The sequence below is a fragment of the Pantherophis guttatus genome, chromosome 4 (assembly GCF_059756535.1).
Source record: "Pantherophis guttatus breed Tessera chromosome 4, ASM5975653v1, whole genome shotgun sequence".
Classification (NCBI taxonomy): Eukaryota; Metazoa; Chordata; class Lepidosauria; order Squamata; family Colubridae; genus Pantherophis; species Pantherophis guttatus.
The window spans coordinates 101535743-101560967 of record NC_142066.1 but is presented as its reverse complement, the minus strand read 5'-3'; the positions used below and the strand labels follow the sequence as shown (position 1 = coordinate 101560967).

Here is a 25225-nt window from a genome sequence, read left to right as displayed (position 1 = left end):
TAACTTTAGATAGTTAATTGTTATCTTCCCAGTAATATTTTCTGAGCTAATGTAATTAAGAAAAGTTATCACAATAATTTAGAATAGGAAAGTGGAGATGATAAATCAGAACTAGATAGGGAAAAAACCCTGCCCCGTGACCTTTGCATCCCAGAATATGTTGAAACGTTGACAACTGATTCTGGCCTGATTGTAAGTATTAACCTTGATTTGAAGGCAAATCATGAATTTATCATGACATTCAGTGTTCCCACATTTTACCCTGTGTTTTGCAGGGTAGACAGTTCCACCCTTCAGTGCCATCACAGGGTTCTGGAGAAGCAAACTGTGGACTCTGTGCACACCTAAAAACAGTACAGAATATTGTCCATGTGCATCCCAGAGAAACAATCCTTCACTGCTTTGAAATCCTGAGTTCAGTCAGAAATATTTATAATAAAGAAATACTTCATACTTTGCACACACACATAAAGTTTTTAAAAATCCAAACAATCTCAAAGAACAAAGATTAAGGATTGAGTTAGAGATTCTATCTGAGATTTTGAAGAACCACTGTGTTTTCAAAGTACGTGATAGTGGGATAAATAAACTATTAGGCTACATTTTATATCAAGATAGGAACTGAAAACAGTAAAATCTTATTCTGGCACAGAGTTGAAGATTGCAATTTTCTCACATATCACTCACTTGCCATAATGATACCATTTGTCTTAATAGATGAAATACACATCTATCCACATCCAGAGCTCAAGAGAATATGTGCAAAAATCAGTCATCAAAAACCAAGGTATGTTTCATGGCACCATGGATCCATGTGAGTTTCTTGCCTTAGTGACCTGTTCAGAGGCATTGTGGATTCCTGCCTCAAACCCTCATAAGAAATCTTCTTTAGTTCAGTTGCCTCAATAATCTTGCTAGAATTCATTTACTCCTAAGGCAAAAACCTTGCACTCAGTTCCTTTGGAGTCTTTAGGAATTGGCTGGTCTGAGCAAGAATTACTCTCTCATTCTTCCTAGTTTCTATTTCAGTTGAATGTGAAATAGTTAACTGCACTAAATTAAGGCTTGTATTAGACAGTAACAGAAATAGTGGGCTCTGAAATAAAAGATACGGTAGAAAAATGGCATAGTTATTCTATCCTGAATGGAATGGCATCCTATCCTGTCATAGCTCCTGTGCATTTGAAAGCTTGTGAAACAACTTTCTATGAAAATAGCATGTTAAAATGTTCACTTATCCTTCAGATTTATCTCCAGGTTCAGCACAAACTTCACTTGTTGTCTAACCATTCATCAAGTTGCAAGCAAAAATATAAAAACTCACTGAAGCAAGGCAACTAGCAATCCAATACAGCAACAGCAAGAACCATATTAATCAGTATGGCTGGCTGTAGGCTTCACTTTTAGCTTGCATATGTTGCTCCAATGGGATTGACCCACTCCTCTTATTCTATCCCTATCAGCCAAGGCATTTCATCTGCCAGGATCCAGGAGAAGTGCCTTTTTTGCCATGGCACTTGCCCTGTTGAACATCTTGCCACTGGAAGTGAAATCCATCCCCACCTTCTGGCCTTCTGAAAAGGCTTGGGACCCCAGTAGAGCTGCATAAGACTGGAAACTGTTATGCAACAGCAGCAATTCTAAGATCTTGGTTTTATTTAACAAATAACATATAATTGCTAGAAACTAAAATATGTCACCAAGTTCCACAAATGTTTTCTTTTATTGGGAAAGAAGGTTAGGTCTTCTATCAGGTGCTTTAGAAATTCTTTAGGAGTTCTTTACAAAAGAGAATAAATATTATGTCATACTGTCTAGCTTTGAGTTTTAATTAAAGTGTAGAAAGCAAGGAACTGGAGAAGTCAGAATAAAATTAAAAACACAGCGTTCAAACTCACGTTTTAGTAATAAATTTCCCTCTCCCTTGCTGTTGTTTAATTGCATTATAAAATGTGAAAAATTATAAATACAGATAGTAGCTGAATACATTGATAGTTGTATGATAGAAACTAGAAATGATCAAGGATGTGACAATTTAGATAAACTAAACTAAAGATGAGGGGGGAAAAGAATGAAGGTTAAATATGATTTCTAAAATATTAATGAACATTGGGCTGTTTAAACAGTGCAATTAATGCTAAGTATGATATTGATAAACAATTTTAAAATCCTTCGAATTATTTTATGCGAATGCTTTCATTCTTGAGGTTTATACTTAATACTGAAGTATTCCACTGTATTTTTTATTGTTTTGTATTTGTATTTTGTATTGTTATTATTTTTTATTGTTTTGTTAAACAATAAGTTTTAAAAGAGAGCATTAAAAAAAGAAAAAAGAAAAAAGAAACAAAAAGAATCTTCTTGGAAAAATAGATAGTTATTTAATATCTAACTTCCCCCTTTTTATACAATTTACATTGTCTGTAGAATATTGTAAATATTTGTATTTGCCTTGCTGTGCAATGTGTTGTGTATACGTAAGCCATTATTGATGAATTTGGTTAAATTTATCTTACTATCTATTTTTTTCCAGGCAGATCCTTTTTGTTTCTTTTTTTGTTTTGTTTTGTATATTCTGTTAATTTCACTATTCTCCAAGTTTAAATTTTTAATCAGACATTGTTAGCTTAGCCATAAAATTCAGTACAATCTATTCTTAGAATTCAGCTATTCCTTATTTCACTAAATTTTAAGATTCTTTTTTTTCTCCATCAGACTGAGTGAAAATGATTAATGTGGACTTTAAAAAAAAAAACTTTCAAAAATATTTGCTTTTTAATGAAATTAAGAAAAAATATGTAGCACTTTTATGTATTGCATTAAAACCTTTTCCCATTGACTCCAGTTTCTATTACATTATTTTATTCCCAGCACTCCATTTGACAAGACTCCACCAAATAAAATTCATTTAATTGATGAGAATGGCTCTGCTTTTCCAGAATACCTGCAAAGTGATTCTTTATTCCCTGAAAAGATGGTCAGCAATGCTTATCCATCTATTGTAAGTAGATTTTCATTTTTTTAAAAAGCACCGTTTGTACATTGATCAGTTACATTATTTGGATTAGCCAGCTATGTAACTGTGTAAATTAAGATATAAACATTGCAAACATTGCTCCTTTCCCTGCTGTTGCATAGATAATGTCCCTTGTGATTTCTTCCACTATCCACCATTACACATCTATGTATAAAGAAAGATGCTAAACATTATTTGGATCAGGCCATGTATGGTAGCTGTATAATTAATAATATATAAAGATATTTGGATAGTTAATATTCAAAATATGGTGGAAGGAGTACTTTCAACCTCAAGCGTAGCTTAACATACTTCTGCTGGGCCACATGCAAAAGGTATAAACTACAAATTACAATTTGACCATTATGTAGAGTTCAGAGCAGATACAAAAACTTGACACTCATTTCTAGGCTTCCAATTTTGGTTGTGGTAGGATGGGTTGGGCATTGGGTTCTTTTTCTTTCCTCCCAATTGGTTCATTTCTGCAACGTGCATAAACTTGTGAGTAGTGCAGCTACTCATGTCTTGATGACCGCCATGCAGAGGTAAGCTGACTATCTGAACAATCCCAGACAGACTTGCAGTTAATTTGATACCAGTAACCTGGTACCAGACCAGGGGTTGGTTCTTCTTACCTTTACTACCGGTTCACAACGTGTCCGCACACACATGCTTGCTTTGCTTGCACGCACTCTTTTGTGCAAGCACAGAAGCATTTTGATGACGTCAGAGTCAGTGGGTGGAGCCTCCCACTGATTTTACTAGAACCGGTGCAAACCGGGAGTAACCGGTGCAACCGGGAGTAACCCACCACTGTACCAGACATCTCCTGAATGTTTAAGATTCCAACTTCTGTTTTACCAGTCAGCATAGTCAGGATCAAGTGACTGTAGATCAAGAAATGTGATTAGCATCAAGTTGCTTGTTACTGAATAAGATGGATCACTATTCATAGACCTATGAGTAACTGAAATGCAAATGTAGCATTAAGTATCAATGTATGCTCAACTGTAATGAAAATTATATAATCCATATGGCAATTCTCAATTTTAATCTTCCTGAGATTAAACATCATATTTTGATAACAATTTAAGGAAATCACTCAAGAATGGATCTAAGATTTGGGATGAGGGAGACGTATACCTCTGCAGCTTTGAGTTTTATATCTTTTCTTAATCCAGCAGCCTCTTGCCAGTTAATAGGATTGGCATTGATCAAGAATTTATGGGAACTATAAATCATATTTTAAGGATGTCTTGTGGGAAAAGTAAACCTTTTTCCTTTCATTTTCAGATGTTTGGAAATTAATGAAGTGTTCAAATCTGCAATTAGACTAATGAAATAACCTTTCTTGAATGTTGTCAAATATTTTATGTAAATTTTACTAATCTTCTACATTATTTCTTTGGAAATCTGAAAAAGCAAACCAATTGATGTCAGAACAGCAGAAAATAATTCTAAAAGAATTGAAGAAAAATTGGGAAAGAACAACATGCTTGTACTAGCAAGACAAACTAAAGGCTATTAAGGACAAAAGATTTTCATTTGTGAATCTATAACCTCAATGTTAGTTTCTTGTTCAAATGGGAAGATCATGAAATTTAACTAGCTTGAGGAATTTTGGACAAAAAGGCTTTAAACACAATAATTGTATATTGCCAGTATAATATTTTTAAAGTGGGAACTTGCTTTATATTCAATGCTATAATATTGGTATGCAGAATATGTTCCAGTTCATATAAGTCATTTAAGTATAAGGTCACTAGTAATAAAGACTTGAAATCTCAATCTTGCCTGGATTTTTTTTTTATTTTATTTTTTTACAAAATGCTTAATGTCCCAATTTATTATTTTCTAATGCCCTTGGCAATTGTGTTGAAGCAATAGAAGACTGTTGATATATGCAATGTAGTCCTTAATTAGAACAATGCATAGTACAAAATTATGAAACATTTTAAGCAACAGTTGCTGTGTTTTCTTAATTTGTGATAGGTGCCTTAATTCTTCAATCTGAATTTAAATTTTCAGGGGACCAAGAAACACAAACAAATTGTGTATACCTGACAAAAACAGGCATGCTGAATTATAATGCTTAAACTCTGCATTTTTGAAGCTCTCTTCCATCCTACATCTAGATAAATTAATATGTATAAACCAAAATAAGCCACAAACAGATACATGGATATGAGAAAATGGTTTCTGAAACTGCACAGATATGAAAACATATGAAACTTAAACTATTTTGATCACTTCAATAATCTTTCAATAATAAAATATAGATGACAATAGCTATTAGGTGAATCACCACAACTTTCTGTCTAGACAGACATTTATTACTAGTTATTGAGTTTCAGTTTTCTGGATAATTGCCCAAAGTACTTTTGCTGCTTCTTATTACTTTAAGACATGTGGTATCAATACAAGCAGTTTTCTTAAAATTAAACCTTGTATACTATTCTCATTGGGACTTTCAGGTCATTAATATCAGACTGCACTATTACAGCACAATCAAGTACAACAGAAATTTGTTCTGGGTCCTTAGCTTTCCATCTGTTGAATTTCAAACAGATTTAGCCAGCAAGTTTAGTGGCCATGGATTGTGAGTTGTTCAATAATATCTGGAGGGTCACAGATTCCCTACTGCTGCTATAAATTTCCACACAAAAGTAATTTTCTTGTACATAGTATAGTTCCATGAAACATAAAGATAATCATTCTTGATTTCTGATACTTATATATAGTGGTGGGATTCAATTTTTTAACAACCGGTTCTGTGGGCGTGGCTTATTTGGGGGCATGGCTTGGTGGTCATGTGACTGGGTGGGCATGGCTTGGTGGTCATGTGACTGGGTGGCTGTGGCTATGTGCATAGGGACTACTCACAGGGCTGAAAAAAGTGATTTCTGACTGGTCCTCGTATTTTTGACTGGTCCTCACACTTATGACTGATCATCATTTATGCCTGTTGCAGTATTCTTAACAACTGTGTCACCATTTATGCCTGTTGCAGTATTCTTAACAACCGTGTCACTCATTTCACAACTGCGGTGCTTCATGTGACCGGGTGGGCATGGCCAGGTGGTCATATGACCAGGTGGATGTGGCCAACTTGACATCACTTCTTTGCCCTAATGACAGTTTGCTCCAATGGTCGTAAGTGTGAAAAACAGTCATAAATCACTTTTTTCGGTGCCATTGTAACTTTGGTCACTAAATGAACTGTTGTAAGTCAAGGGATACTTGTACAAAAATACAAAAAACTTCTTTGCTTGCAAAAAGTTGCTCTAAATACCAATCATTAGATTAGAAATACCTGCAAGCTGGAGTTACAAATCAGGCAAGGTGCCAGAGCATGTTGAGGAATTAAAATAGTTAAAATGCAATGATAACTATCAGCAGCCAACTCTTGCTCATAAAGTGAAACCCTTTAGCAGAGAGGTCAATGAAGCAAAGGAGCAAACACAGTAGCTGTTGCTTGTTAAACCAATTACCAGAACAAATAGACACAGGAAATAGCCAGATTTCTGAAGCTGCTTCTTTTCAGGAACAGAGATTAACATTTTTCCTTCCAAACAAAGCTGAATAGGGGAAATTATCCCATCAATAACCACAGGATTAAACATCACCAAGCACAGAATTAAACTTCACCAAAAACCAGTTTTAGACCAAAAGTCAGAAAGGGTATGTAAACTCACGTTTAAATGTCAATCTTTCTAGCTAGCCAAGAAGCCTTGCTGAATGTCACTCATCTTGGTTCCTTGTCATTAAAAGCTTCTTTCCGGCAGCTCTGCTTCGTTATTCAATTATTTCTTCGAAGTGCTGATCATTGCATCCCGGCTGGAAGAACTCCAGCAGGGGAGTATTTCCTCCCAACAGCAGTGTATAAAGCTTAAAACAACCCTTCACCTTTAAGAAAGTTAAGCAAAGAAAGAAAAAAAAAAACTCCAGAGAAGCTCAGGTGACAGTAAGTCTGCCAAGAATGTAACAAGGGTTAAAGGAGAGGCAGTTTCAATAAGCAGGGCAATAAAGATTAGGCTAGAAACAACACCAGAATGTTGTAATTCCTTACAGGATTAACCTCGTAAAGTGGAAAAAAACAAAAGGAGATTTCTTCTAACAACCGGTTTTCCAAACTGCTTAGAAAGTTAACAACTAGTTCTAGCGAACCAGTGTGAACCGGTAGAATCCCACCTCTGCTTATATAGATTCACTGACCATGATAGGTACTAGTTATGATTTTTTTGGCTTGCATGCATTTGCCAAATCTCTTTTTCATTGCTCAGATTTGGTATCTGTTATTAACTGTCTCCATAATGTTATTAAAATATCAGCAAATCAAATGTTATGGGGGGGAAAAATCTTGTTTTCTTATGCATGTTTTCAAAGCAGGAATAAAAACACAACTAGACAGTCAAGATAATTCTTTGGTCTCATATTCATCACAGAAAAGGTTATATTCCCACTCATCCCTCATTCCTATCACGCTGAAAATCTCCATAATCTATATATTTAGTTGTTTAAGATGTAGACTATTTCCTTACTCAGCAACCTATGTTGCAATGTCCCATTTCCCTTTCTATTCTCTCCCAATAATATTCACAAGATTGCCTATGGCTTTTATATTTTTTACAGTGTCTAATTTTTTTATATTACACTACTGCAACACATTATTGGGGGGGAGCACACTTGGAGATAATTTGGAAGCAGCAAATCGGAATACAATGGCAAGATTACTGATAAAACAACCAATGAAGAACAACAGGTTAAGAAAGGTATTAAATATCCTCTGCTTCTCCCCTCCCCATCTCTCTTCATCCCTCTTCAATTTTTGCTGATGTTTACATCCAATATTTCCTGAATGAACGCAATATTTTCCAGCCTAACCCTATTTCTCAAAAAGTTCAAGCAGAGTCTTCTTGATTGAATTCTGGATTATCCTGATTACAAGAACCAAAATATAGGCCTCATGGTCCTGTGGTTCATTCATTTTTATTGCTGCCTTCAGATAATAGTAATCTGATGATCAACAACTGCATATAATTTCAGGATGATTATCATTGCTTTTAGAATCAGTTGACTTGACTTTCTTCAGACATTCCTAGAAATGTGCCTAGCAGCTTATTGAGTATGGCACCGACCTAGACCACAGGACCAGAGAGGAGTGTGTGTCAGAGTGTGCACTACTATTTTGAGACAACCCAGAAGCAAAATACAGTACATAGAGGTTTTTCAAACAGTGGTTTATCTACAAGTTATATATATATACATACAAGTGCTAAGTAAAGCCAGGCAATCAATCAATCTATCTATCTTCAACTATAACAGGAGGCACACATTGATAGACATAGAGAACTACAATGGAGATAGAACATGGGGAGGGAGAGAGAGAGAGAGAATGAGAGAGAGAGACTACCTTTTATAGGCAGCTTCTTAAAGGGAAGTAACCTTGCTGACTCATCCTCAAGTCTTAAAGGGCTGGTTAGCTTTAAATTATCATTACCCTGACACTTCTCCCATTTAAAATTAAACAGCTGAATGCTTTAACATACTCACAATGCTTTCTGTTTCCATTATGGCCTTGCCTCCAGCTTCAGTTCCTACTATAGCTGCTGGAACTACTCCTATGGTCATTACTGACTCTGTACACTCTGTCTCATTAATCTCCATTACATCCTGTTTACCATCTCTTGGCAGGATACTGTTACTTTCTCTTTTCACTAGCTCAATCTCCTCAATTTGGTTTATCTGCCTGCCTGTCATTTTCTTTTAACTTCGGCTTCCTCCATTTATCGTGTTGTTCCTTAGGCAATGACCATGACCATATCTCTTTGTAATTATGGAGTTTATTTCTAACACTATCTACTCTAACCTCACTTGCAGTGAACCACTCAGGAGTTAACCCTTTATTATACCCTTCAGGTCTATATATACCTCTGTTTGTTTGCCTTGGGTTTTCCTTACTCCCAGGATACACCCTGTATTTTTCCTCCTTACAAACAATGCACTCTACATACATCTTGCACTGCTTTGGCTTTTGCTGTGGCTTATGCCACCTAACTAGGTCTGGCATCTTCTGCAACCCTCTAACTCTTGCATGCTCCATCCCCCTACGCAACAAATGCACACAATTGTCATGTGTGGGAGCATTTGTATTAGTTCGTGCACAACTATTCTCCTGCCTTTCTAGAACATACAGGCCATTCTTCCTAACCCCTTGTGCACTTATCCTTCCACCTTTCCTAATGAACTACTGCCCTCCTGAAAACAGTATTTCGTAATTCTGCCTGTCTAACCTGGATACGCTTAACAGATTATGATCTAATGCAGGTACATATAGGACATTGTGCAATGTTTCTCCTATCTCAGGACATACATGTTACCTTCCCCTTTTGCAGCAGCTTTTTGACCATTAGCCAGTCTAACACGTTTGCATAGTTGGTTTTGAATCAGAAAACGCTTGTGGATTATTAGCGATATGCTGGCTTGCCCCACTGTCCAACAATCAAGTAATCCTGGTGTTTTCAGATGCTGTTGCTGCCAGGGAAAACAATGCTGGAGAACCACTCCTCATGTGTCTCACTGCTTCTCTGTTTCTCCTCCCAGGGCAGCATCTCTGGAGATGCTCTGTAGAACCATACATGTAGCATCTCTTCCAGGTGTGAAATCCAAATTTTTTTACTACCAGTTCTGTGGGCGTGGCGTGGCGTGGCGTGGCAGGCATGGTGTGGCGTGGTGGGCATGGCTTGGTGGGTGTAGCAGGGGAAGGATACTGCAAAATCTCCATTCCCACCCCACTCTGGGGCCACCCAGAGGTGGTATTTGCCAGTTCTCTGAACTGCTCAAAATTTCCGCTACCAGTTCTCCAGAACCTGTCAGAACCTGCTGGATTTCACTCCTGACCTCTTCACTGTGTAAACTGTCTCAGCTGCTCTGCCAGCATCCTGGACTGTTGCAGATGCTGGTCTGTGCTGAGCATTCTCTGAGCATTCTCTCTGGTCGCCTCTCCAGCCGTTTCTGCTCCTCCTCCAACAATCGATCAGTCAAATATGCCATGGTTAAATCCAGTGGTGAAATCTAAAAATTTTCCCTACCGTTTCTGTGTGTGTGGCTTGGTGGGCGTGGCTTGGTGGTCATGTGAACAGGTGGACGTGGCCAACTCAATGACACTCACATCAATTGGTGCATCACCTGGCCCCTCCCAGCCATTCCTTGTCACAACCAGCCTCAATGTAATTATAGTTCTGTAAAAATGTTGTTCATCTTTTTTCAACTTTATTATCTACATATTATAGATGCACTTTCATGGACCACTGAAAGGAGGAAATGGCTCACATACTTTGCCCAAGAGTGTGATAGGCAACAGGCTTTTAAGGGGCTGCCAGAAAGAAGGGGGGGCAATATATTTTCCAAAGCACCAGAAGGCAAAACAAGAAGCAATGAATGGAAACTGAATGAATGAACAAAGAGAGAAGCAACCTAAAACTAAGAAGAAACTTCCTGACACGGAGAACAATTAACCAGTGGAACTGCTTCACTAGAAAGGGCTTTCTTTTGCTCCAGAAGAAAATCAGAATAAAGAACTGGAAAAGCCTTCACAGGAAGAGGCTTTTTTATTCTGCTGTGAAAGAAAAATAGAAGACAGAGAAATCTTCCCTGTAAGAAGCTCTCTACTTTAGCTCCGGAGGAAGCAAAAGGCAGTTTCATTTGAGGCAGTTTCTCAATTCAGGCAAGGTGGTTTGCAGCTTCGCAACATTGTATTGTTTTTTATTTTATGTTTTATCTGTAAGATGCCCAGTCATTGAGAGTAAGCTGAAAGGCCATATAAATTTTATTAAATGAATAAATTTCTAGTGACATAATATAAAAATTAATGCCTAAGGAACCAAATGGAACTTTTAGGTATCCAATTAAATATCCTACATGAAATAATGAATAAGAAACTAGTCACTCAAGTTTTAATGTATTAGGAAAACAAGTGTAAATCATGGGCAGTAATGCCAGCTAAATACAGCCTTCAGGTTACACATCTTGGGATAGCAGCAACATCACATTTTGGGCCTCTTCTCCCTTAAAACCTTGAGACATTGTAAAACTATTCTACTGTTCCAGTTCTGTATGTGGAGAATACCATAATCGATATTATTGGAAGTTCTTCAAAAACTGAAAACTAACAAGAGTCCTTTCTTTCTCACCCCTCCCTCCCAAACACATACATTCCGGATATTTAGCAGTGAAAGTCATCCAAAGCACAAAGGCATTTCCCTACTCAGATAATGTAGAAATAGGTCCAAATAAATGCCTCATTCTTAAGGAATTCATTTTCTTTATTTAACTTTCATATATTTGGAAATTATGAAGATATGCAGCTTGACAACAATACGAAGAAATAAATTTCTTCTCTACTACATTCTTCATTCATGTTCACAATGTCTCTGAAGAGTTCATTGACTTGTTTAGAAAACTGAAACTCAAATCTTAATTTAAAAGACTATTTTTCAGAAATGAATACACTGACAATTGTTTAAAGAAGATATAAACAAAAAATTCTGCTCTGAAAAAAGAAATATTTCTTAATGCAAGAGAGCTGTCTTTGAAAAAGTTACACTTATAACTGCAACTCATAAACTGGTTGAATTAAATGCCGGAAAGCTGGGAAGTACTTCCTCATGGGTTCATCCCTATATCTGAACAATGGTGAAATCCAAAAATTTTCCCTACCGGTTCTATGGGCAAGGCTTGGTGGGCATGGCTTGATGGGCATGTGACTGGGGTGGGCATGGCTTGATGATCACGTGACTGGGTGGGTGTGGCTTGGTGATCCTGTGGCCGGGTGGGCGTGGCCAACTTGACATCACTCACTATTAGAACCAGGAGATGTCATGGATTGAGTAAAATGTGGTAAAACTCACTTAACAATGCTCTTGCTTAGCAACCAAAATTTTGGCCTCAATTGTGGTCATAAGTCAAGGACTATCTCTGCCTTCCTCTGCTTGTCCTAGTAAACTACTTTTCCTTTTTGGCAATTTTCCTCTCTGTTAGAGGCACCAAAATAATCCAGATGATGTAAGGTTTCCTGGGCATGGCTATGTCCATAGGGACTACTCAGAGGACTGAAAAAAGTCATTTCTGACTGATCCTCGCACTTTTGACCGGTCCTCACACTTATGACCATCCTCACATTTATGCCCGTTGCAGCATTCTTAATAACCGTGTCACTCATTTCGCAACTACTTCTCTTCACCACGGTGACAAGATAGGGCGCAAAATGTAAAATGTGAGGACAGTTGTAAGTGCAAGGACTGGTCAAAAGTGCGAAGACCGGTCAAAAATAACTTTTTCAGCCCTCTGAGTAGTCCATATGCACATAGGGACTAACTGAGGGCTAAAAAAGTGATTTCTGACAGGTCCTCGCACTTTTGACCGGTCATCATTTATGCTAATTGCAGCACTTAATTAAATTAATTAAATAAAAATGACTTACTGGAGCGGTCGGAGGCAGTCCGAGGTGGGCATTCGGGTCAGCTGCAGGGCAAGGTGATACAACCAGAGTAGATAGGCTGCTGCTGCCCAGGTGGGAGGTGGCACAGCCTACAGGGCTGGCTGCAGAGTGAAGCGATTGGATGGGGTAGGTCAGGGGTCTGCAACTTTAAACACTCAACCTTAAACACATGTAAACACTTAAACACAACCTTAAACCTGGGTGGGCATTGCCAACTCCATATCACTTACTCCCACTCAAGTTTTGTGGCTCCCAGAATTTTCTTTTAAACAAGTATCTCTGTGTGTCTCTTTCATCTCTCTGATCTCTTTCTTTCTCCCCCCCCCTTTCTCTCCTTCATCTTTCTCCCCCCTCTCCTTCATCTCTCTTTCTCTCCATCTCTCTTTCTCCCCCCTTTCTCTCCTTCTCTCCATCTCTCTTTCTCCTCTCCCGCCTGGGCGGCGGCGGCCGCAGTGCACCTACCGCACCATCGGGTCGCGATGGGTGGGCGCGGCCAACTTTTTTTTTTTATTATTTTTAAAGCATTTTTTCTACAACCTTAAGAGGCGCAGGTCCCGGAGAGTCCTGTGGACAAAAGAGAGAGCCAGGCGAACGAGAGTGTGAGGCGCAAACACCTCTCGCAAGTCCGGGCGGCTCTGTCGATCCAGCGTGGTGAGCCGGTCATCTGATGGCGGGCCTGAAGCCGCAATAGCCAGCAAAAGGACGGGAGCGAAGCAGAAGATCGGGGTGCCGTGCTAGATCTGACATCGCGTTTTCCATACCTTGGGGCGATTTGGCGTTGAGAGAGGAGGTCGGCGGAGCCGGGAGAGGACTGCTGTGCGAGGCGGCGACAGAGAGTGCAGGCAGAGCGGATCGCAGCGGTTGAGACCCGATGGGCCGACGCGAGATACGCAGGGAGCAGGTCACTTTTATAGAGAACTCTGGAGAGCGTGGTGAGAGGGAGAAGGAAACAAGCATTGATACAACTGGCGCTGATTGATAAGTGAGGTGGAAAGTGAGCAAGAGATCGATCTACTGAGCTTCTTTTTTGAGTGCTTCAGCGGAACAGGAAGAGCGACCATTGTTGAACTGAAGGAGTGAGACAGCAGAGGACTGACAAGAAGACAATCTAGCAGTGAGATATACCATAGAGAAGTGTCAGAATTTGTCGGAACTTATCAGGAGTGAAGAAGACTTACGATCTTGTAGTCATTATTATTTACTAAAGGAAAAGTAAGAGGAAAAGAAAAAGAGAGAGAAGAAGAAGAAGAAGAAGATCTATATACTCTTACTATATACATTATAATATATCATATACACAAATTGTGATACTCTGACCCCCATTCTCCCCTTTATTCTTTTAAGTAATTGGGTTTTCAATATTTGAATGTTGGTTCTTTTGTTAAATAACAATAATATTAATAAGAATTACAAACTGTTAAGGAAGATAGGGAATATAGAATATAGAAATCAATTGTTGATCTTATTTTGCTGTCATTAGATATATTTATATATAAGGATCCAGATTTAATAATTATTCAATTAATTAATTAATTTATAGCATTGATTATACTTATACATATTTATACATATTTATCTAGTTATATCTATCTATTTTAATATATTTATTTTTAAGGGTAATATCTAATAACTTATTTATATCAATTCCATATACTAAGGCTTGAATTTAGTTATATAAGAACTATAGGTAGTGTGTATTAACTTATTTATTATAATTTTCTTATATTGAGGTTTGAATATAGCCATATCAAATCTATAATACTTACTGGGATATACAGGTATAGAACTCTTGGCTTACACGTGAGAATTGATTCGGAATTTGGTAGTGTGATTTAACCCATAGGTCTTAAACCATTAAGGAAGTCGGAGAATTTTGGTGTGTTACAAAGATTTGATCTAAGAAAGATAGTTTGATGAATTGATCTTGTCTAGTGAAGATAGCAAACCGCTTGAATAGGTTCAAGAAGTGGAATTAATAGAGGAAATAGGGGCAAAACCATTGAATGGTTATTTGGAAAAATATTGAGAAAATTATAAGAGAACAAAAGTTAACCTTGAAAGAAATGGCAACGATGACATCGACAATCTTAAAATCTGGCAAAAAAGCTTCATCTAATCCTACACTAACAACACTATCTCCGGTAATCCAGAAACCTTTAGAAGGCATACAGAAGTTAGATAAGCCACCAACTCCAACTCTTCAAACAGTACAATCTTCTTTATTGCTGATTCAGGAGACCATGTTAGCAATGCAGGAGAAATTGTTAAATAGTCACTCTGAACTAAAAACGGATATCCACGTTTTGGACGCAAAAATGACCGAGATCCAAGCCTCTATCGCGAATAATGAGAGAAGAAGAATTCAAAATGTAGAACAAAGGATGGAACAAAGTGAGAAAAAACTAGATATGATGGACCGGACATTCGCGATACAGAACAAAGGAATCGAAGAGTCCTTGATACAATTGGAAATGGATAAGGCTTCATTCTACCTTCGCCTCCAAAATATTTGTGAAGAAAAGGAAGAGGATTTAGGCGATAAAATAGCCGAGTTGATAGCAGATGTCCTTCAACAGGATAAACAAGTTATCATCAAAGAACTTGATGAGGTATACAGGGTTCAAACGAACTATGTGAGAAGAAACAGACTCCCCAGGGAGGTCCACGTGAAGTTCGCCAGGAAGAAAGTGAGGGATATTCTACTTAACATAGCGAGAGAAGAACAGATTGTATTTAAAGGAAAGGAGGTAAATATCCTGAAACAAATACCTAGAAGGGTGAGGGAAGTGAGGAAAAACTACAGGTTTCTGGCGAGCCAACTGAACAGAAGGAACATTATATTTCGATGGATCCTGCCAGAGGGGATGCTAGTATCATGGCAAGGAAGAAAAGTTAAAATCGATAGCTTAGCCGTAGCACAAGAATTTTTAGATCAACTAAGAGGAGGGGAAGAAGAACAAACTAGCAAAGAAGAGATCAATACGGTAAACACGGAAGAAGAAACCTCACAAGAGCAAAGCACAAAGGAAGGTATAGAGGAGGAGAAGAAAAAAGAAGAAGCGGAAGGACAAGGAAAGAAGATTAGACCAGTAAGAGCAGTAATGCTAAAGACAAATAAGAACTAGAATTCGGATACAATACAAAAAATGGATGGCCTAAAAATTTTATCCTTAAATGTTAATGGCTTAAACGATCATAAAAAAAGAAAGATAATTTTATCAAAACTGGTAAAACAGAACCCAGACATTTGTTTACAGGAGGTTCATATAAAAAAAGATGAGGCAAATTGTCTAGAATTTATTAAATTTGGCAAACTATTTGTGTCACTAGCAGAAAAAAAGAAAAGGGGTGTGGCGATATATGTGAAAAAAGGAATTGAGGCAGAATTAAAGTACAAAGATACTAAAGGGAGAATTCTAATGGTAGAAATTAGGAGAGGTAATGCAAAAATGATGTTGGTGGGAGTATATGCCCTGAATGAGAAACAGGGACAATTTTACAAAAAATTACACAAACAATTAGGGAGTCGGGCCCATGCTGAAATGTGTATGTTAGGCGATTTTAATGGTATTGTTAACCCAGTGAAAGATTATAAAAGTGGGGAGAGAAAAAGAAATAAAAGATTACCTCTGTCAAAAAGCTTCTTTGATCTGGTGGACGAAATTAACCTAATTGATGTGTGGCGTACTTTACACCCGCACGACTCCCAATACACCTTTTTCTCAAATCCACAGAATTCTTGGTCCAGAATCGACATGGTATGGACTACTAGAAAATTAGGTCTAGAAATTAAGAAAGTGGATATAAGTATAAATACTTGGACAGATCATAAACTTCTCGAAGTAAATTGGCACTATATTAACAAGAGAAGGCAACAAAGATGGAGTCTAAGGTCCAACCTCTTGAATGAAAAAGAGTTTATAATAAAATTAAATGAAGAAATTAAGCGCTTCTTCATCGAGAATGGCAAGCAAGGCACGGCGAAGGAAATTGTATGGGATACCATGAAAGCGTATTTGAGAGGAGTAGCGATATCGTACACGGCGTTCAAAAATAAGGAAGAAAGGAAAGTTAGAGAGGATTATAATAGGAAATTAGAAGAAGCGGATAGCAAATTACAACAAAACCCGGGAGACGAGATGGCCAAACAAAAGTGGATGATGGCAAAGCATAATCTTAACATTCTGGATCAGGAAGAGTTGGCACAAAAAGCCAAGAGAACAAAACACTACCACTTTGAGAACGCCAACAAGTCGGGAAGATGGCTGGCATACAGATTAAAAAAAGAACAGGAGAAACATCAAATTCTCACACTAGAAGACTCCAATGGTGATATCTTGACAAAAGAAGCGGATAAGTTAGAAAGAGCGAGAGAATTTTATGAAACTTTATATAAAGAGGAAGCGATTGATTCAGATAAAACTGTACAATATCTGATGGAAGCTAACTTGCCACAGATAACGGAAGAAGAGAGAGAAAAGTTAAACAACAAAATCACAGTGGAAGAACTCAAATTGGCTCTTGCCAAAATCAAAAAAAACAAAACACCAGGCCCAGATGGTCTCCCGGGGGAAATTTATGCAAAATTCGAGGAAGAATTAAAATTAGAACTGTTAGATATATTTAATGAGGTATTAGTTGGTACAAGAATCCCAGATTCCTGGAAAGAAAATTATATTACACTCATACTGAAAGAAGGTGCTGATTCGAAACAGATAGCAAATTATAGGCTGATTTCTTTGTTAAATTCAGATTACAAATTATTTACAAGTATAATTGCGGAAAGACTAAAAAAAATTCTAAATGGCTGGATCCACAATGATCAGAAAGGATTCCTCCCAGGGACGCAAATGAGGGATAACGTGAGGACTGTAATAAATGTCATAGAATATTATGAACAGCACCTGGAAAAACAGCTGGCGTTAGTGTTCTTGGACGCCCAAAAGGCGTTCGACAACTTAAATTGGAAATTTATGATCAACCAAATTGATTTAATGGGATTTGGGACAAATTTTAGAAAGATGATTGCAAATATTTACCATAAACAGAGGGCAAGCATTTTAATAAATGGGGACAAGATGCGGATATTTTGGATACAAAAGGGAGTTAGATAGGGATGCCCCCTGTCCCCTCTACTCTTTATAATGGCGCTGGAAATCCTACTCAGAAAGATCAGAGATAACAAAGAAATCAAAGGACTACAAATTAAGAAAGAAATTTTTAAAACACAAGCTTTCGCAGATGACGTGGCCTTAATAATGGAAGATCCTTTGAAATCTGGCCCCAAATTACTCCAGGAAGTACAACAGTATGGAGAAGTCGCTGGCTTCAAGCTTAATAAAACCAAAACTAAAATTTTAGCAAGAAATATGACAGAGACAAACAAGAAAGAGCTAGAAAAATCCTTAGAACTTCAGATAGCAAAGAAAATAAAATATTTGGGAATATGGATTACTGCAAGATATTCCTCTTTAAAGGAGGATAACTACAGTCCACTACTACAAAAAATAAAGCAGGATATAGACAGATGGAAGAAGTTAAAATTGTCTTTTACAGGTAAGATCTCAGCAATTAAAATGAATATTCTCCCCAAGATTATATTTTTATTTCAAACTATACCAGTGAATATTGATAAAAAATATTTCCTAGATCTGGAAAAGAAGATGCGAGAATTTTTATGGGAAGGGAAGAAGGCAAGGATTGCATATAAAACACTGCAAGGGAAAAGAAACATGGGTGGCTTCGGATTACCCAATTGGGAAGCATATCAGAAGGTGGCCAAATTAGTATGGATCAAAGAATGGGTTACATTACAAAACAAGAGAATTCTGACATTAGAAGGCCACGATCTACAGGCAGGCTGGCACGCTTATTTATGTGGCCTAAAGAATAAAAAGAACTCATATTTCCACAAACACAAATTAAGGGAGACCTTGATTCAAACATGGGAAGAAATTAGACAAAGATTTTACACGAAAGTACCGATCTGGCTCTCAACTATGGAGGCTCTGACTGCCTCTAATAAAAGGGATATCTTGAAATTCGGCACGTACAAAGATATATTAGATGATAATGGTATTCTTAAATCACGAGAAATATTAAGTAATCAAGGTTTCAATTTAGATTGGTGGAGCTACCTACAGATAAGCTCAAGATATCAAAAAGATAGGGATCAATTCCGATATAGAGACGAAGTACAACAATTTGGATAAAATTATGTTGGGGATTGAAAAGAAAATGCTAGCGAGATTTTACAACTTCTTATTAGGCGAGGACAGAGCAGAAGGAATAGCCAGGAATCAACTAAGCATTTGGGAAAAAAATATTGGCTATAGGCTAAATTTCAATGACTGGGAGGAGGCCTGGAATAGAAATTATAATCTGACTAAATCGGCAACTTACAGGGAGAATCACTATAAAATATTTCATAGATGGTATCTAGCCCCAGCTAGACTAGCAAAAATATTTCCCAGTGCCTCAGCAATATGTTGGAAGTGTGGAAAGGAGGTTGGCACCTTCTTTCATATGTGGTGGTCCTGCCCAGAGACAAAAAAGTTTTGGACAAAAATATGAATCTGGCTACGAGAAATAGTGGAAGAAGATATAAAACTTTCCCCCGAAATCTTCTTATTAGGAATGATGGGAGATGGACTCTCTAAGGACAAGATACAATTAATTATACATGTTATAACAGCGGCCAGATTAACCTTTGCAAAATACTGGAAGGACAAACAAACCCCTCCAGAGATGACAATAATAAATAAAATCCTAGAATGCGCAGAAATGGCAAAATTAATGATGAGAATTCAAAATTTAAGGCAGTATGGGAAAGGTGGTACAAATGGTGGAATAATAGAACGAGACTATATGGATATGTCTATTTCTAATAATGGTAGAATTGAAGATACTTGATATGTACATAATGTAAATATGTAACCGCACGACACCTCAGATGTTAATGGAGATTTGAAGTTTCCTTTTTAAAAATTTTTTTAAAATCAATAAAGTATTATAAAAAAAAAAAAAAGAGGTTGCAGAAAAAAAATGCTTTTAAAAGCCTTCGACGATCAGGCAATTCAGCTGGGATTGCCAGAGGCTTTTAAAGGCATTTTTTTCTCTACAACCTCTTCGGCTGAAAAGCCAGCCATGCGAGGAGTGGATGGAAGTGGTGAGGCAGGGGGCAGGGCAGGGGGTGGGGCTGAATCCCACCACTGCGCGGGCTGGATACATTGTGTCAGCAGGCCGTAGTTTGAGGACCCCTGTCCATTTTAGCGAGCTAAAATGCCAATTTCATGAATGGAGGCATACATAACATTAATCTCGAAAGAAAATACAAACAATCAAATGATCCATAATTACAGGCCAATCTCGCTTCTAGATTCTGACTATAAAATCCTGGCAACAATTATAGCAGAAAGACTTTAAAAAATATTAAATAATATTATACATTCGGTCCAAAATGGGTTTTTACCCAAACGACAAATAAGAAACAATACAAGAATTATAATGAGCATATTAGAGTATTATGAGGCTCACCCTGAAAAATAATTAGCATTAGTACTAATTTTGTGCATCCACTAATTTTGTGGATGTACAAAAGGCTTTTGATAACCTAAATTGGCAGTTCTTAATCACACAACTAATCACTATGAAATTTGGAGAAAAATTTATCAGCATGATCAAGGCAATATATTCAAATCAAACAGCGAAAATAATGGTAAATGGAGATCTAACAGATAAAGTCACCATAAATAACGCAATGCTTAATGCATTGTAAGCCGCCCTGAGTCTCCGGAGAAGGGTGGCATATAAATCAAATTTAAAAGGGGGGGGGCTTAGACAAGGATGCCCACTATCCTCTCTCCTATTTATTCTTTTGCTAGAAGATTTATTAATTCAGACCAGAGATAATCAGGAAATAAAAGGGTTAAAAATTAAAAAAGAGTATAAAACACAGGCATTTGCAGACGATATGGCTTTTATAATAGAGGATCCTCTCGAAATGGGAGAATTATTGATACAGGAAATAGAGAAATTTGGTATGGTCGTAGGTTTAAAAATAAATAAAAATAAAATGAAGATAATCAAAAATCTCACACAACGCCAAAATAAGAAATTAGAGAAGATATTGGAAATCCAAGTAGTGAAAAAAGTAAAGTATCTTGGCTTTTGGTTAACAGCAAAAATTTCCTCTATAAAAAAAGATAACTATTTAAACTTACTACAACAAATTCGAAAAAATTTAGAAAATTGGGCGAAGTTACAATTATCTTTGATTGGAAGAATGGAGACCATAAAAATGAACATCCTACCAAAAATTTTATACTTATTTCAAACGGTGCCCATAAAACTAGGGAAAATTTTTTTGAAGAATTGAACAAAATAACTCTAAAATTTATCTGGCTGGGGAAAAAACCTAGAATTAAATATAAACTCCTACAAGATTCTATAATTAAAGGAGGCTTCGGCCTTAGATTGGGAACTCTACTACTAGGCGGCAGGAGTGGATAAATTTAAAAAACAGAAGAGTACTAACAATAGAGGGACACAACCTTCAGTGGGGCTGGCATGCCTTCATTTGGGAGGGAAAGAACAGAGCTCACAAATATTTTCAGAGACATCAGGTAAGAGATGCCCTACTAGGGATTTGGATGAAAATTAAAAGAAATTTCTACACAAAAATCCCCAGACGGATATCAACAATGGAAGCAATGATCTACCCCAATTTAATTGATTTTTTAAAAATAGTAATTTATAAAGAACTTCTAGATGGACAAGGGAAACTTAAATCCAATCAGGAACAAATATCATAGGGAATTAAAATAGATTGGTGGCCTTATCTACAGATTCAAACAAAATATAAAAAAGATTCAGAACAATTTGGGTTTCAAACCAAGCAACAAGAAATGTACAAAATTCTAACAGGGACTGATGAAAAAATGATTACCAAAACGTATAACTGCCTCCTCAAATTCAAAATGGAGGAGGAAACTGTGAAAGAAACAATGATAATTTGAGTGAAAAATTTTGGATATAACAGAATTGGAACATTGGGAAAAACTATGGGGGGGGGGGATTATAAAATGATGATGTCAGCCGCATACAAAGAAAATATTTACAAAATGTTCTATAGATGGCATTTATCCCAGCGAGATTGGCCAAGATGTCTCCAAAAAACCCACCCAATTGTTGGAAAAGTAATTAACAAGGGACATACTACCACATGCCAGAGATTATTGGTTAAAAATTAAAAAGTGGTTGGAGGAAATTATTGAACTAAAAATTGACATGAAACCAAAGTTATTTCTTCTGGGTATTACAAAAGGAAAGATGAGTAAAGAAATTCAATACCTTATGCTACATATAATTACGGTAGCCAGAGTATCATTTGGCCAAAATTGGAAACAACAACACGCTCCATCGAACACAATGATTATAAAAAAGGTGCTAGAATGTGCAGAAATGAACAAATTAACGATGGAATTAAGAGACAGAGGAAACAGTATACTATGAGACATGGAATACGTGGTATAACTGGCTGGAAAAGGAGTCTAAAATCAATGTATAGTGATTGTTAAGAGAAGATAATAGAAGGAAAAAATATATATTTAAGAGCGTAGTAGTTATGTATATATTGTATATATTAGATAAATAAATACTTAAGAAATAAGAATGTGCAGCTGGGTCTTTCTGGCCTTTGCTGGGTGCACTCCCACCAATCACTTCCGAAAGACGCGAGAGGTGTTTCGGGCAAAGGTATTGCAGGGACTTTTTGCAGCAAGACAATAAAAAGGCTCTAACAGACCCCTTGTCAGTTTTGGAAGACAATTTTCTTTTTTGCTTCTTAACTGCCACATATTTTAGCTGGGGAAGTTGGGAGGGGGTTGTTGTTGGAATGGTAGAAAGTTAGTCATAACAACATTCCGTATTCAAGGACTTGTGCCTGCATCTGATGGAGACTGCCTGAAGATTGTATCCAGCTGAGTGTGAAGAGTTGATTGGACAATGTGATGAACTTGTGGGTGTGGGGCAGGGCTGTGAACTGTCAGCTGGGTGTGGAAAACTTGGAAGCTTTCAGATTCGAGTTTTCCCAGTTGTGTCACATGACATCTCTAATAAATTGGAACTTTGAGGAACCTCAGGTCTCAGAGCTTTATTTCGATGGGGTTGTTCCTTGGAACCCTGACACCTGCATTGTCACGGGGGCCCCCTCCCCTTCTTTGTCTGCCCCTGCATGTCTGGTCCCTTTTTGTTAAGTCCATTCCTCTCCAGTGCCGCTGCCCCTCTCAACCCCAGCGCAGCGGCTGCGTCTCCCTCAAGGGCTGCCCGTCCATCCGCTGGCCGGACCGGAAATGGTGAGTCTCCCATCATGGGCTGGATGCCGACCTCAGAAGGCAAGCAGCCATGGGGGACCGCTGGAAGGTCACATGGAAGGCAGGCAAGCATGGCAGGGCTGAGGGGAAGGGAGTAGGCTGCTAGCTCCCTTCCATGTGGTCGAGCAGCCCCAACATGTTTGCCTGCCTTCCATGCAGCCTTCCCGGTGGTCCCTGTGGCCAGGCCTGCTTGCCTGCCTTCGCAAACTGGCCACAGGGACACTGGGAAGGCCATGTGGAAGGCAGACAAGCATGTTGGGGCCGCGGGGAATAGAGTAGGGGAGGCCTTCGCAAGCGGGCCTGGCCATGGGGACTGTGTGGAAGGCAGGGAAGCATGGCAGGGGTGTGGGCCGCATGGAAGGGAGCAGGGGAAGCAGGCTGGAATGGTGGGGTGGGGGCGGTGGCAGCTAGCTAGGCCGTGACTTGCAGGCTTATCTGGCAGGCAGATCAGGGCTGCTCAGTTGGGGCGCAGTGCTTCAAGAAGGGAAGCTGCAGAACAGAGACTAGGTGGGGTGGGTGAGCGGTGACCGATTCGGGGGAGAGGCCAGCTAGCAGTCGCTACCAGTTCAGCGACCCAGGCCAAATGTCCACTACCGGTTCGCGTGAACAGGTCCGAACTGGTCAGATTTCACCTCTGGTTTAAACATAGCTTTGTGTGGTTCTTTTCAATAGAATCACATGGTTAGAATTACTTAAATATAAGCCTTTAGTGTAACTCTACAACCAAGGACTGAACCCAGGTAAATTGCTTCCAGAACCTTGAAATATTAAGAATGCTATAGAGAACATGAGATAGAATGTTAGTGAATATAGCAGATTACAACAGTCTGTTCCAAGACTTTTCATGCTGTTTTTGTACACAGAGCAAATGTAGCAAATGTTCTATGCAATTGTAATATTTATATAAAAGAAATAAGGTGCAATGTGCCAAAAAACCATGAATAGAGTCTAGAACTGTGATTTTCATTCAGATTCTCATACTTGGCTATAGAACAGTATTCATATTAAACTTTATTTTAACTCTGACACAGAAAAGTGATCCAAACTCTTTATTTTCAAAATTACGCATACAGAGTTTGAATATACAGAAACAAAAGTGCAATAATATGTTATCACTCTCTCACCTGCCTGTAAAAAAAGTCAGCTTACATAAATATTGTTGATGCAGCTTAATGCAATTTTTTCCATGTTTATAAACAATTTTTAAAGTCTTTCAAAGAATAGCATGGTTAGAAGTTAAATACAATTTCTTCACTTCAATTTCTTTTCCTTGGCAGTTTGAGAAAATGCTACATAAATCATTTTAATGAAATATAATGGCAGGTTCCAAGAGGGCCACTAGTATTAGTGATCACTGTTGACAAGAGAGCCATTAGTTACTTTCATGACCAGGGGTCATCATTGTCCACTATGCTATAGAAACAATTATTCGAATACTATGCTAATTCTTTATTACAATTATTTACATACATAAATCAGCGTAAACTTTACTTCCACACTTTGACAATACCATCTCGCGATGCAGTAACTATAAATCCTTGAGTTGTCTGGAAAGTGGCAATGTCTGTGATGATGTCATGGTGCCCAACTGGTAAAGATTCAGGACCCCTTCGAGGGGTTTCGTCTGTAGGTCCCATCTTGTGCTTGTTTTGAATTTCCTGATGAAGAGAAAACCATGAAATAGACTGTGCCAAACTATAAAAACTGTTGTTTTATCATAAGATTTCCCATATTAAATCAGTTTGTTAATTCTCTATTTTAAAACTAGGAAATTTGTTTCATATCCAGTACCACTAAATGTATTTATTTGTTATAGATTTGGTGAAGTCCTTGGTGCTCTCTAAGCTTAGCTTGCTGATAAAAGCAGCCAAGGTTTGTAATGAAATGTTTGCAAGAAGACAAACAAGTCTGAGAGAGCACCAAGGATTGCACAATTCAACCCTGATCTAGAAATATTCTCTTCCATTATTACAGGGTAATTAATCATCTTTATTGCCTTTTTTAAAAAAGCACATATGCTAATTGTCAGCATCTCAGCGCTGACATAGAAAAGGGAGATAAAGCCTGAACTTTTGCCTGCTAAATCCCTTTGAAGCTCGGTTTCCTTGGAAATGAAGAGGGGGGAAATATTCCTGTGAACTGACGAGAAAAGGAGTCAGGAGAGTGACTTGGAAGATAGCCAATGAGAAGCAGAGAACTGGGGATTGGAAAGGGAGGGATTGGGGGGCAAAGCTCAGTCCTGACCGCACGAGCCATGATCCGGTTGCTGTACTCGAATAAAGAGAAAATTTCCTTAAAGATTGGCAGTTTGGAAATTCATTTATTTTGAGATAGCAT

At 37.9% G+C, this 25225-nt stretch overlaps 2 protein-coding genes across 9 annotated transcripts in view; one reads left to right on the top strand and one right to left on the bottom strand.

The window, feature by feature from the left end:
- COL6A6 (collagen type VI alpha 6 chain) overlaps window positions 1–25225 on the top strand; it is a 148510-nt gene that overhangs the window by 76364 nt on the left and 46921 nt on the right. For 3 of the 7 annotated variants that reach the window (XM_087892527.1, XM_087892526.1, XM_060683679.2), the window contains 2 exons: window positions 718–787; window positions 2872–3001. In XM_087892527.1, the coding sequence (XP_087748653.1) occupies window positions 718–787; window positions 2872–3001 (200 nt within the window). Of the gene's footprint in view, window positions 1–717; window positions 788–2871; window positions 3002–4309; window positions 4805–25225 lie in introns of those variants that run through there. The other 4 variants (XM_087892525.1, XM_087892529.1, XM_087892524.1 and 1 more) reach the window with 2 other exon arrangements.
- PIK3R4 (phosphoinositide-3-kinase regulatory subunit 4) overlaps window positions 23923–25225 on the bottom strand; it is a 64127-nt gene continuing 62824 nt past the window's right edge. For both annotated transcript variants that reach the window (XM_060683681.2, XM_034403998.3), the window contains exon 20: window positions 23923–24546. In XM_060683681.2, coding sequence (XP_060539664.1) covers window positions 24376–24546 — 171 coding nt within the window. In that variant the 3' untranslated portion in view covers window positions 23923–24375. The remainder of the gene's footprint in view (window positions 24547–25225) is intronic.